Source organism: Grammomys surdaster, unplaced genomic scaffold (assembly GCF_004785775.1).
Source record: "Grammomys surdaster isolate TR1022 unplaced genomic scaffold, NIH_TR_1.0 165, whole genome shotgun sequence".
NCBI classification, from domain to species: domain Eukaryota; kingdom Metazoa; phylum Chordata; class Mammalia; order Rodentia; family Muridae; genus Grammomys; species Grammomys surdaster.
In genome coordinates this window covers 13343963-13355453 of record NW_021604613.1, presented here as the reverse complement: position 1 = coordinate 13355453, position 11491 = coordinate 13343963, and the positions used below count along the sequence as shown (strand labels likewise).

The 11491-nt window shown below is 43.9% G+C and overlaps 1 protein-coding gene across 1 annotated transcript in view; it reads right to left on the bottom strand.

The window, feature by feature from the left end:
• The window catches only part of Kiaa2012 (KIAA2012 ortholog), a 116345-nt gene that overhangs the window by 9900 nt on the left and 94954 nt on the right, over positions 1-11491 (bottom strand). Inside the window, exon 14 of the mRNA XM_028765732.1 lies at positions 735-825. Coding sequence (XP_028621565.1) covers positions 735-825 — 91 coding nt within the window. The remainder of the gene's footprint in view (positions 1-734; positions 826-11491) is intronic.

Here is an 11491-nt window from a genome sequence, read left to right as displayed (position 1 = left end):
CACACACACACACACACACACACACACACACACACACACACACACACCTTGAGGGAAAAGGGAGAGAAAATTAAAAAAGCAAAAACAAAAAAACCTCTTTAGTGGCTACTTTGATCATCAAGGCTCCCTTCTCTTTTGCTTCTGTTTCTGCACAAAACCTTTTGATCTAAGAGAGTCTTTATATCACTGGTTTCAAGTTGACCCTGTCTCATGGAATCCACAATAAGGTCTAGTTCCAGCAAAGTAGTCTACAGCAAAGGCCACAACCAAAGGAGACGGAGGACAAAGGGTATGCCAGGCTGCCTGGACTGTTGGCCAGTGAGCTCACAGTAAGCACATAGAGAAGGCGTGCGTGCATTGGCAGGGATGAGAAGAAGCCACCATGGTGTCTGTCTGGTCAGCTTTATTCTATCCAGAGTTAGCTAATGAACTCTGAACAGAGGAATCAGGGTAAGTTGATTGTCCAAAGCCTTCTAGAGTCTCAGGAAACCTCAGGGGCATGGACACTCAAAAAAGCTACTTCTAGATCATGAAAATTACCACCCGACTTCCACCTAAGCTGGGGGGCGTGGTTTAAAACAGCTCAGTCATCAATGTGCAATCTACCCAGGGGTCTCTTTCCTTTTAACTCAACTGCCAGCATGTTATCCCATGAAACAAAACAAAAACCAACCAAACAAAAACGGCACATTAATGAAAACCACAGTCCACATCCCTGCAAGCTGCACACTTACATGTTCTTTAAGGTATCGGCCTCAGAGGGCTGGTTGTACTCAGCCAGGTTAGTACTGAGGGGGGCAAGGGTCGCGTTCCTTGGTTCTGGGTCTGTGAAAACAGAGAATCCTCCATCAGCAAATGACCCAGGCAGTTTCCCAGAAGGAAATCAGGCAAGGGAAAATGTCTACGATAAGCTGTGAACAGTGCAGATGAGAACGACAAACCTGTGTGGGGACCAGTGCTGGCTCGTGGCAAGTGACATTAAACTTACTAAAATATCCTCTAGCAAAGTGACAGTATGTGTCTAGAACCAGAAAACTATTTTAGCCTTTTTTTGGGATTAAAGGCATGCGCCACCACTGCCTGGCCTTTTTTGGTTTTTCGAGACAGGGTTTCTCTGTATAGCCTGGGCTGTCCTGGCACTCACTCTGTAGACCAGGCTGGCCTCGAACTCAGAAATCCACCTGCCTCTGCCTCCCAAGTGCTGGGATTAGAGGCGTGCTCCACCACTGCCTGGCTATTTTAGCCTTTTACCAGGACTTTCACCTGGGTATTTATCAGATGGAAACAATCCAAAAGAAGAAGTCAACTTTTATAAAAATGTATTTATTTTATTTGTTGGCAATGAAAAATTAGAGACAGTTTAACAGACTTGGGAAGTGACATATACATGACTTTGGTACTTCAAATTATAGTAAGAGCAAGGAACAACTCAGAGGTAGAACTTCTTTCTCTCTGTGATCAAACCTTGGTACCACTCAGAAGATTAATAGGAAAGAAAAGAAATACAGAAAAAAAGAAAAAAAGAAAGTAAGAAAGAAGGAAAGAAAGAAAGAAAGAAAAGAAGTAAGTAAGTAAGTTACGGCTAAAAAGATAAATACTGAAAGTATGGAAAGTATTTATGGTATAACAACAAAAAATATAGACTAATAAAAAGGTACTAGAATTCATTAAAATCTAGAGGAGGCAGAAGGATTGTCTCACATTCCAGGCCGGCCAGAGTTAACATTCAGACCCTGTCTCAAAAATCAAACAACAGCTGGGCAGTGGTGGCACATGCCTCTAATCCCAGCACTTGGGAGGCAGAGGCAGGTGGATTTCTCAGTTTGAGGCCAGCCTGGTCTACAGAGTGAGTTCCAGGACAGCCAGGGCTACACAGAGAAACCCTGTCTCGAAAAACAAAAACAACAACAACAACAACAACAAAACCAAACAAACAAAAAAAAGAAAAACCAAAAAAGAACCCCTTTGTGGTTGTAACACTAAGAACAAACTGCTCTAAAAAGTGTCCTCCTCATGGGGGAGGTGTATGCCGATCACACTGCCAACCTTCTAATGCCATATTCATGCATCCTCTCCAGTGTTCAGTTGATGGTGCTCCCCTACCCCCCAGGGCTCCTTTGTAACTGGGTTCCCCTTTGCCATTCTCACACATTCAGGTGATACTCTCTCACACATCACCTTCAGACTTTGGAGTGGGGAGAGACTGTTAGTGTCCAATGTGACTAAGGAATTTATTTAATCTTGCTTTCTGTACCTGACATTATCGGGTAGTAGGAGATGATTACAGTACCTAAGGTATCTCCGTGACAAGAAGACCTCTGTGAGAATTTCTTTCTTGAACATGGCTGCCAGGGAGTAGGGAAGGAGACAGAATGGGACGTGACACATTCTCACTGAAGGCATGCCCTGCCTTGTACTATTTTTCTGAACTTGGGGACAGAGCACAAGATGACCACCAGAGCGCGCAATTGTACTGTCCAGAAGTGGAGGCTTATACTGGTGAACGGAACTGAATCTTAGAATGGGTGTATGAGCCAGAGAAGGGGATTTCTTTCCCTTAGTAAAGTAACTTGGTATTTAGATGTTGAATTTTGACATCTATAAAATAGTACAACGATGCAGAGTGTGGACAAAACCCTTGTGTACTCATTACCCATGGACTTCCCATTTAGTCAAGTGAGATTTGAATAGTCTCAGATATTTGATTCACATTTTCCCCGTTTTCCCAATAAAGAAATAAAGTATTTATTTATGGAAAAATCATGGCATTATGGAAGAAAAGAATTAGAGACATGTGGAAGAGCCAGTGGTATTATGCATCAAGAGAACAAGTCAAGGGCTGGAGAGATGGCTCAGCGGTTAAGAGCACCGACTGCTCTTCCAGAGGTCCTGAGTTCAATTCCCAGCAACCACATGGTGCCTCACAACTATCTGTCATGGGATCTGGCCAGGGATGCTGAATTTGATTTATGAAAACCTGCTCTTGAGGCAATTAACCCATTGAGGAACCACATTAAGTCTTCACGAGAGAGGTGTCTCTGTGATGGAATTACCTTTGATTTGCACTATGTAGCACAGGCTTGCCTGGAACTCAGTCTTCCTGTTTCAGCTTTCCAAGTGTGGGATTGAAAGCATGTGTCAGCTCATCTGATAGGACTTTTATGATTGCTTCAAACTGATAGATTAATTTATGGATCACTGTCTTCTCCTTCCTCCCACCTCTCCTCTCCTTCCTTCCTTCCTTCCTTCCTTCCTTCCTTCCTTCCTTCCTTCCTTCCTTCCTTCCTTCCTTCCGAAAGGATCTTGCAGCTGGGCTTGCACCTTTGATCCCAGCACTCAGAGACAGAGGCAGGCAGATCTGTGAGTTCAAGGCCAGTCTGGTCTACAGATGGAGTTCTTGTAGAATTCCTTGTCTAGGGAAAAAATCCAAAAAGCAAAAAACAAAATAAATAAATAAATAAATAAAAATAGTAAAAGAAAGAAATAAGCTTGCTAGTTCCCCCAGGTTGGTCTCAAATGCCACTAATCTCTGTTTAATATTGTCATCTTTATAACAGCTCTTTCTGTGAATGCTATATCCAGGGTTATAGAGAAGATTATATTTATTCATGTCTATTTTTATTTATTATAATGAAATAAATTTTCATATATTGTCTTTAAATTATATTTTTCCACAGATAAGTCCACAAGTTAATAATTAGCAATGATAATCTGAAAACTAGATCTCTGTAGGGGGCTGCTGGGGAACAAGCTCATTGAAAACCGATCCAGGGGCTGGAGAGATGGCTTAGTGGTTAAGAGCACTGACTGCTCTTCCAGAGGTCCTGAGTTCAAATCCCAGCAACCACATGGTGGCTCACAACCATCTGTAATGAGATCTGATGCCCTCTTCTGGTGTGTCTGAAGACAGCTACAGTGTATTCATATATAATAAATAAATAAATCTTTAAAAAAAAAAAAAAAGAAAAAAGAAAACCGATCCATGAATGGAAAGATTGATCAATTATCCTGCCTCCCTGTGTAAACTCTACCATTGGGTAAGAGCAATATTCCTCTTTGTTAGAGTTTCCCAACTAGTAATTGAGGAAGCATTGGTAGAATTCCATGTGGCGTTATGTTTGCCAGTCCTAGGATGAATGAATCTATAACTACTCCCATCATAAAGAGACAAGTGGCCGGGCGGTGGTGGCACATGCCTTTACTCCCAGCCCTTGGGAGGCAGGGGCAGGTGGATTTCTGAGTTTGAGGCCAGCCTGGTCTACAGAGTGAGTTCCAGGATAGCCAGGACTACACAGAGAAACCCTGTCTCAAAAAACCAAAGAGAGAGAGAGAGAGAGAGAGAGAGAGAGAGAGAGAGAGAGAGAGAGAGAGAGAGAGACAAGTGAACATTCTATGTTGTCAGAGACACAGAACTGGCCTTGCCAAACGGAAGAATGAACCTGAATCTGATTAAGTCTCTAGACTCAAGGACTGAGTAACAGGAAACAGAAAAGCCCTGAAACACAAGAATCCACAACAGGAGGACATAGCAAAATCAACACCATAGGAAACAGGACAGGACCAAGTGGCCCAATTTTCTGATCATAAACTAAAAAAGAAAATAAACTAAACTTAAGAATTAATAAGCTCTTACTCTCTTACTCTCTTGCCTCTAGCTTCTCCTTGCCCTTCCTCCCTTCCCTTCCCCCTCTCTCCACGTGGTCATGGCCAGCCTCTACTTCTCCCTCCTCTCTCCTCTTTCTCCACCATCTTCTCCCGTTTCTCTCCCTACCTTTGCCCTCTGCCCTGAATACACCCCTCCCCTTTGGAAAAAAAAAAGAATTAATAAGGGCTGGAGAGATTGCTCAGTGGTTAAGAGAATTGACTGCTCTTCCAAAGGTCCTGAGTTCAATTCCCAGAAACCACATGGTGGTTCACAACCATCTGCAATGGGATCTGATGCCCTCTTCTGGTCACATTATATATATATATATATATATATATATATATATATATATATATATGAATTAATAAACTAAAATTAGGAAATAGAGTGGAATCTATAATTTAAATGATACATAAAGGTCATACTAACTAATTATAATCAACTCAAAAGTTATAATCATAGAACAATTAAGAACTAGAGAACTATGACAACATCGTCAGTCATACTTAAGAGTTCTTTGGATTTTTTAGGTGCAATAATGTCTTAGTTACATTTCTAGTGCTGTGATGAACCATCACGATCAAAAGCAACTTGGGGAGAAAGGGTTTACATATCCTGAATCACAGTCTATCAAGGGAAGCCAAGGCAAGAACTCAAATAGAACATGAACCTGGAGGCAGGAGCTGATGCAGAGGCCATGGAAGGGTGCTTCTTATTGGCTTGCTCTCTGTGGCTTGCTTAGCCTGTTTCCTTACAGAATTCAGGACCACAAGCCCAGGGATGGCATCAACCCACATTGGGCTGGATCCTCTCCCATTAATTACTAATTAAGAAAATACCCTATAGGCTTGCCTGTAGTTGTATTTTATGGAGGCATTTTCTGTTGAGAGTTGGTCTGGTGCTGTGTATAAAAATGCTAAATTCTGAACCCCAAGATCTGGTTGCCACCAAGGAGTAAATTCTCACATACATTTGTTGTGTAAACCTCGCTCCCCAATTTAAAGCTATTGGTTAAATGAGACTACAGCTAACTACTGGGGAGAATAGGGGTAGGTGGGTTTTGGTTACTGAGCTGTGGGTCTCAGTAGGGACCACAAGGAGAGGGGAAGAAGGAGAAAGAGAATGAAGGAGAAGGAGAAAGAAAGACAGAAAGAAGAGGAGGTTCCCATTAGATGTAATGGCCAGGAGCACATGGCCAAATGAAATGTCCCCTGATAGAGCAGAAATAACCCAGGCAAGACTCAAAGAGCAATTACTTTGGATCACAGCTGGAGAGTTAGCAGTCTATTGTATAGAAAAATAGATTAGGTGTAATTGTGCTAAGATGACCAGGTCATATTAATAACTAATAGTTATTAAATAATATTTTAAAATGCCACTTACATTCCTCCTTTCTGGTGATTATAACTTGTGTCAAGTTGATATGAAACTAGCCAAGAAAAATGACCTCACAGTTATGTCAAGAGTCCTTTCTTGTTTTTTTTTTTAGAACTGTGGGTATACATGGGTTAAACGATATAAGCCTGGAATTAATTTAAAAGTGATAAGGAAGAGAGAACAGAGTTTGTGTTCCATGGAGAATATTGGCTAATGAGAGTGTTGTTTCTCCAAGCTATTCTCCAATGGGGGCACTGCTCTCCGTACTGGTCTGGTGCCTTTGTGTACACTTAGGGTTTTCTATAACAATGATTAAGTTTAAAGTCAATTTTGCCAATTGTGTCTTGGTTAGCCTTATATCAACTTGACACAAGCTATAATTATCTAAAAGGAAGGAACGTCAATTGAGAAAACATCTCCATAAGATCTGGCTGTAAGGCCTTTTCTTGGTTAGTGGTCAAGGGAAGGGACCCAGCCCATTGTGGGTGGTTCCATCCCTAGGCTGGTGGTCCTGGGTTCTAGAAGAAAGCAGGCTGAGCAAGTCATGTGAACCAAGCCAGTAAGCAGCACCTCTCCATGGCCTCTGTATCAGATCCTCTGCATCAGCTCCTGCCTCCAGGTTCCTGCTCTGTTTGAGTTCCTGTCCTGACTTTCTTCCATGATGAACAACACAAATAAACCAAATAAACCCTTTCCTCCCCAACTTGCTTTTTGGTCATGGTGTTTTATTGAAGCAATAGAAAACCTAAGACACCCACCCTGCTGACACACACCTGCAATCCCAGATCTTAGAAAGCAGAGGCAGGAGGCAAGGTAATCCTCCTCTAAATTGTGAGCTCCAAACTGGCCTGGCAACAGGAGACCCTGTCTTAAAGAAACAAAGCAAAACAAAAACAAAGAAAAGAAAAAGTAACTCATTTACATTTTGTGTCTGGAAAGACTATCCAATTGACTTTTAAAATCTGTGTATAGCAATCAGTCCATTTGTTTTTAACGTCTTGTCTGTTATGATTTGGATAGTAAATGCCTCTCACACGTTATGTGCTAAAAAGGCTTGGCCACCAGGCTGGGCTGATATTAGGAGGTTGTGGTACCTTTAGGATTTGAGGTTGCGGGGTGCCTTTGAAGTAGCTATTGAGACCCCTGTTCCATCTTTTCTCTCTCTACCTCCCGCTCCGCCCCATACTCTCTGCCATTAAGTTGTGCTTTCTGCAGCCTAAAGCAAGAAACACGTGACGAGGGATTGAACCCCCTGCAACTGAGAACGAATTAAAGCTTCAGTTTTTATCAATGACACAAACTGACGGACATCAGCACAGTCCTACGTGATAACGTGATCTGGAGTACTGAGAATCATCTTCTCCTTCCGGTCCACTCACCATCTCCTCTTCCCGGTCGCTCATCATCTCCTCTTTCCGGTTGCTCACTATCTCCTCCTTCCGGTTCACTCACCATCTCCTGCTTCCGGTCCACTCACCATCTCCTCCTTCTGGTCAGCTCTTGCCTTCCCTTGAAGTGCTGGTGAGAGCAGTGAGCGTGTTGGCAGAAGCACTGAAGGAGGGTGTCTGGATCCTGGTCCTGTCTCTAGAGAGATGGCTTCTGAAATTTCACTCAGGTGTGATGCTTGACGGCTATGGGAGAGCTCTCATACGTGGACTTATCCGGATCAGGACGTCTCTTCTCCTATTCCTATCTTTTTTTTTTTTTTTTTAAATATCTATTTCGTCTTTTAAAGACAGGATTTCTCTGTGTGGCTTCGGCTGTCTTTTTGAGATAGGTAGATTTCTGTGAGTTTGAGGCCAACCTGGCCTCCTGAGGGAGTTTCTAAATGATAATAAGCTAGAGTTTATTATTGTTTTATATACATATTTATTTGTTTTATGGTGCTGGATGTTGGTTCCAGAACTTTACATGGGCTGGACAAGTACTTCCCCACTGAGCTATGCCCGAGACTGGCTTTCCCCAAAGCTAGCCATTTTGAATTCCTGTGATTGCTTTCAGTCACTGGTTTTTTTATTATTATTGTCATTATTATTTTTACAATTTAAGTGTAAAGATTCACTTAATTACTGTCTTAGGAACTACACATCTTTGATTATAAAACTGACCAGCCTTCCTTCCACTCCAGTTTTTGAGATAGCGTTTTGTTATATAGCCCAGGCTAGTCTTGAACTTGGTGATCTTCGTACCTCAGCTCTCATGTGGTGAGATTATACACACACCATCATGCCTGGGGGTTTTCTTTTCTTATGCTATCTTTATCTCCAGTTTCAGCTGCTGGTTTTTCTTTGTGGTTTTGTTTTTTGTTTTTTTGTTTTGTTTTTGTTTTTGTTTTTTTCGAGACAAGGTTTCTCTGTATAGTTCTGGCTGTCCTGGCACTCACTCTGTAGACCAGGCTGGCCTCGAACTCAGAAATCCACCTGCCTCTGCCTCCCAAGTGCTGGGATTAAAGACGTGTGCCACCAACGCCCGGCATTGTTGTTTTGTTTTTTTTTTTGTTTTGTTTTTGTTTTTGACAAATGTATGTTCTTTGTGAGAAATGAGTGTTCTTTTCTAGAGGGTGAAGGTGTTTTTAGACTTGAAGGCAACAGCTGTGTTCTGGGGACATTTTTGGGAGTGTGCAGGAAGCAGTCTTAAGGGTGCACTATGCCCTCGTTCCCACTATTAAGTAGAATGCTGGGGCGGGGCGGGGGGTTTGTCATTCATCTAGAATCTTCTGAGCGCAGGTAGCAGGACCTAGCAACATGTGACTGCAGATCCCACAGGGAGCAACCAGGAGCAGGAGCCCGGTGGCCTTCGTCAAACTGCTCCTGCATGGTGCCACCACCTTCCAGACTCTCAAGTCATCTTGGCTCCCAAGCACACACTTCCCACTTTCATGGCTGAGTAGGAGCTCTGCCTCCCCCACCCCCCACCCTCCGTATCAGGCCTGGCCACCATGGCTCTTGTCCCCTCTCTGCTATTTGCTCCTGGAATCCAGGGCTGCTTCCAGAAAAGCCCTTGGAACTGAACTAGTTGCCCACAAGCTCCAGAGACGGGTTTTATTAATTAGCAGGGACTGCACAGCTCTGAATTGACAGGCTCAGCTTCCTTAACCTGCAATAGAAAAGAATTTCCAGGGATTCTAAACAATCTCCAAGATTCATGCTAGGTTTTAGAAAACAATGCTACATTTTGTATGTTCGTGTATTGTGTCTGTCTGTGTGCCTGTGCAGGCGTGTGTCCTGACTTTGTCACTCTTTCTATTTAGAACACATGGATGGCTACAATGCCTTAAGACTCAGGAGCCTGGTAGGAAGCTGTATTGTATGCTAACAAACTAAACCGACATCTGAAGAAGTCTGGCTTTGTGTTTCAGCTCTTCCCCTTCCTAGTTTGAGAGAGCACCTCACAGAGCCTAATTTTTCTTACCTGTAAAGCAAGAATAAAATTTTAGATATAGCTATGGTGTGGCTAAAACAAGACAGATACACACAAAATACCGGACATGCCCAAAATTATGTATCTTTTCTCCATTCTTCCAGTGACAGTGTGGCAAACAGACCCATGGAAAACTTGTGTGACTTTAAAAGTCTGAATTGTCCTGGTGGCTCATCTGCCTCTCCTGTTTTCTCCAGTCTCCTAGGCCCACCTGCATGGAATCCGTGGGTGGTCCCAGCATGTAACAGCATCACGTGCTACTCAAAGAGGAAGAGTGGGGGGCGGGACTCTGCAGATAGCCAGCCTGCAGGGAGACTCCTGCCTGGGGTCTTGAAGCCCCCACAGGGGCTCATCTTTTTGTCAGGAGCTGTAGCTCTGTCTCTGTGCACTGGGGCCAGCTGCCTCCACCAATGACAGGCCCGTTTGTCTTTGGATCTGCTTTCCTTTTTTTTTTTTTTTTTCGAGACAGGGTTTCTCTGTGTAGCTCTGGCTGTCCTGGAACTCATTCTGTAGACCAGGCTAGCCTCGAACTCTCGAACTCAGAAATCCGCCTGTCTCTGCCTCCCAAGTGCTGGGATTGCCCGGCCGAGTCTGCTTTCCTAATAACCCATGCTGGTTTGTTTCTCAAAGGGAAAGGAATACAAGCCTGCCTGAGCCCTGTGCTGGGGATGGAGATTTAGCTCATTGGGAGAGCACTTGTCTGGCAAGTGCAAGACCTTGGGTTTGGTCTCCAGCACTAAACAAAACAAAGAGACAGCCCCAAGAATCTCCTCATTCTAATTGTCTATTTGGAATTGTGTGTGTGTGTGTGTGTGTGCCTGCCTATGTGTGTATGTGTAAATCCCTATTTCTTCTAGACCTTTCTGCTCTATCCTTTTCTACCTAAGAGCCTTGACCTGTGAACTCTCCTTCTGATGACTGTTATCAACCAGGAGAATAAGTCAGACTGAGCCAGGTGAGGGTAGTTAGACCTTGGGGCTCTCCATGGCCCAGTTCTGTGATGAAGGACATGTGACTTTAATTTTCTCATGACAAGTGGAGATCAGCAGAGAGTCGAACACTCTGTAGAAGATGTTGTACCTGGTGCCTCACAGTGAGCAGGAACTGCCATGCTCCTCCCTTCTGAGGGCATTTCAGCTTCAGTAATGTCCTTCCTTTGTGGCAGATGTCACCTCCTCCAAGAACCCCTCACTTATTTGGATCTAAAATGTCCTCCAAAGGCTCATAATCCAAAGGCGTGGCTGCCAGCCTGTGTGGGCATAGCAGAGGTTTGCGGAAGCTAGGCCACTGATAGTGTAAGCATACTAGGAGATTGGCTCCTTCCTCTGTCCCTTTGCTTTCCAGCTACAGGCTGTGAGCTGCTCTGCCCTGCTGTAGCCTGATGGCTCCATAGCGTCAGGCCACATGACCATGACGCAATCACTCCTCTTTCTGAGTTGACCTCTCTCTTCTGTTTGGTCTTAGTGATGGAGAGCTGACTCACATGCCTTTCCTGGACTCTGTCTCTGCCCCTCCAGTCCATCGCCAGTGCTGCGTTCTGTCAGGCACTGTTGGAACCACTGGCATGCGCATCTTTCTCCTCCAACCAAAACTAGAGTTGCAGCAGGGAAAATGTCTTCCCCAACCAAAGAGAACAAGGAATTTAGCCAGCGATTAGAAAGTGCTCATTAAGTGAATAAAAGAGCCCTTCATTCATGTAGTCAACAGTTAAGGGTATGGGAAGGCCTGGCTGAACCAGAGAAGCTCTCACTGGTACCAATAGAGACTTCACTTTTTCTTTTTTGTTTTTTGAGACAGGGTTTCTCTGTGTAGCCCTGGCTGTCCTGGAACTCACTCTGTAGACCAGGCTGACCTTGAACTCAGAAATCTGCCTGCCTCTGCCTCCCAAGTGCTGGGATTAAAGGCATGCGGCACCACCACCTGTGGAGACTTCACTTTTTCTAAGATCATTAACTCAACCAAACACCAGGGTAAGTGATTAGCAAATCAGCTTTGTTATTTTCAGTGTGGGGCTGGGGGATCACCTGAGGCCTTTGGAACAGGCCCTGG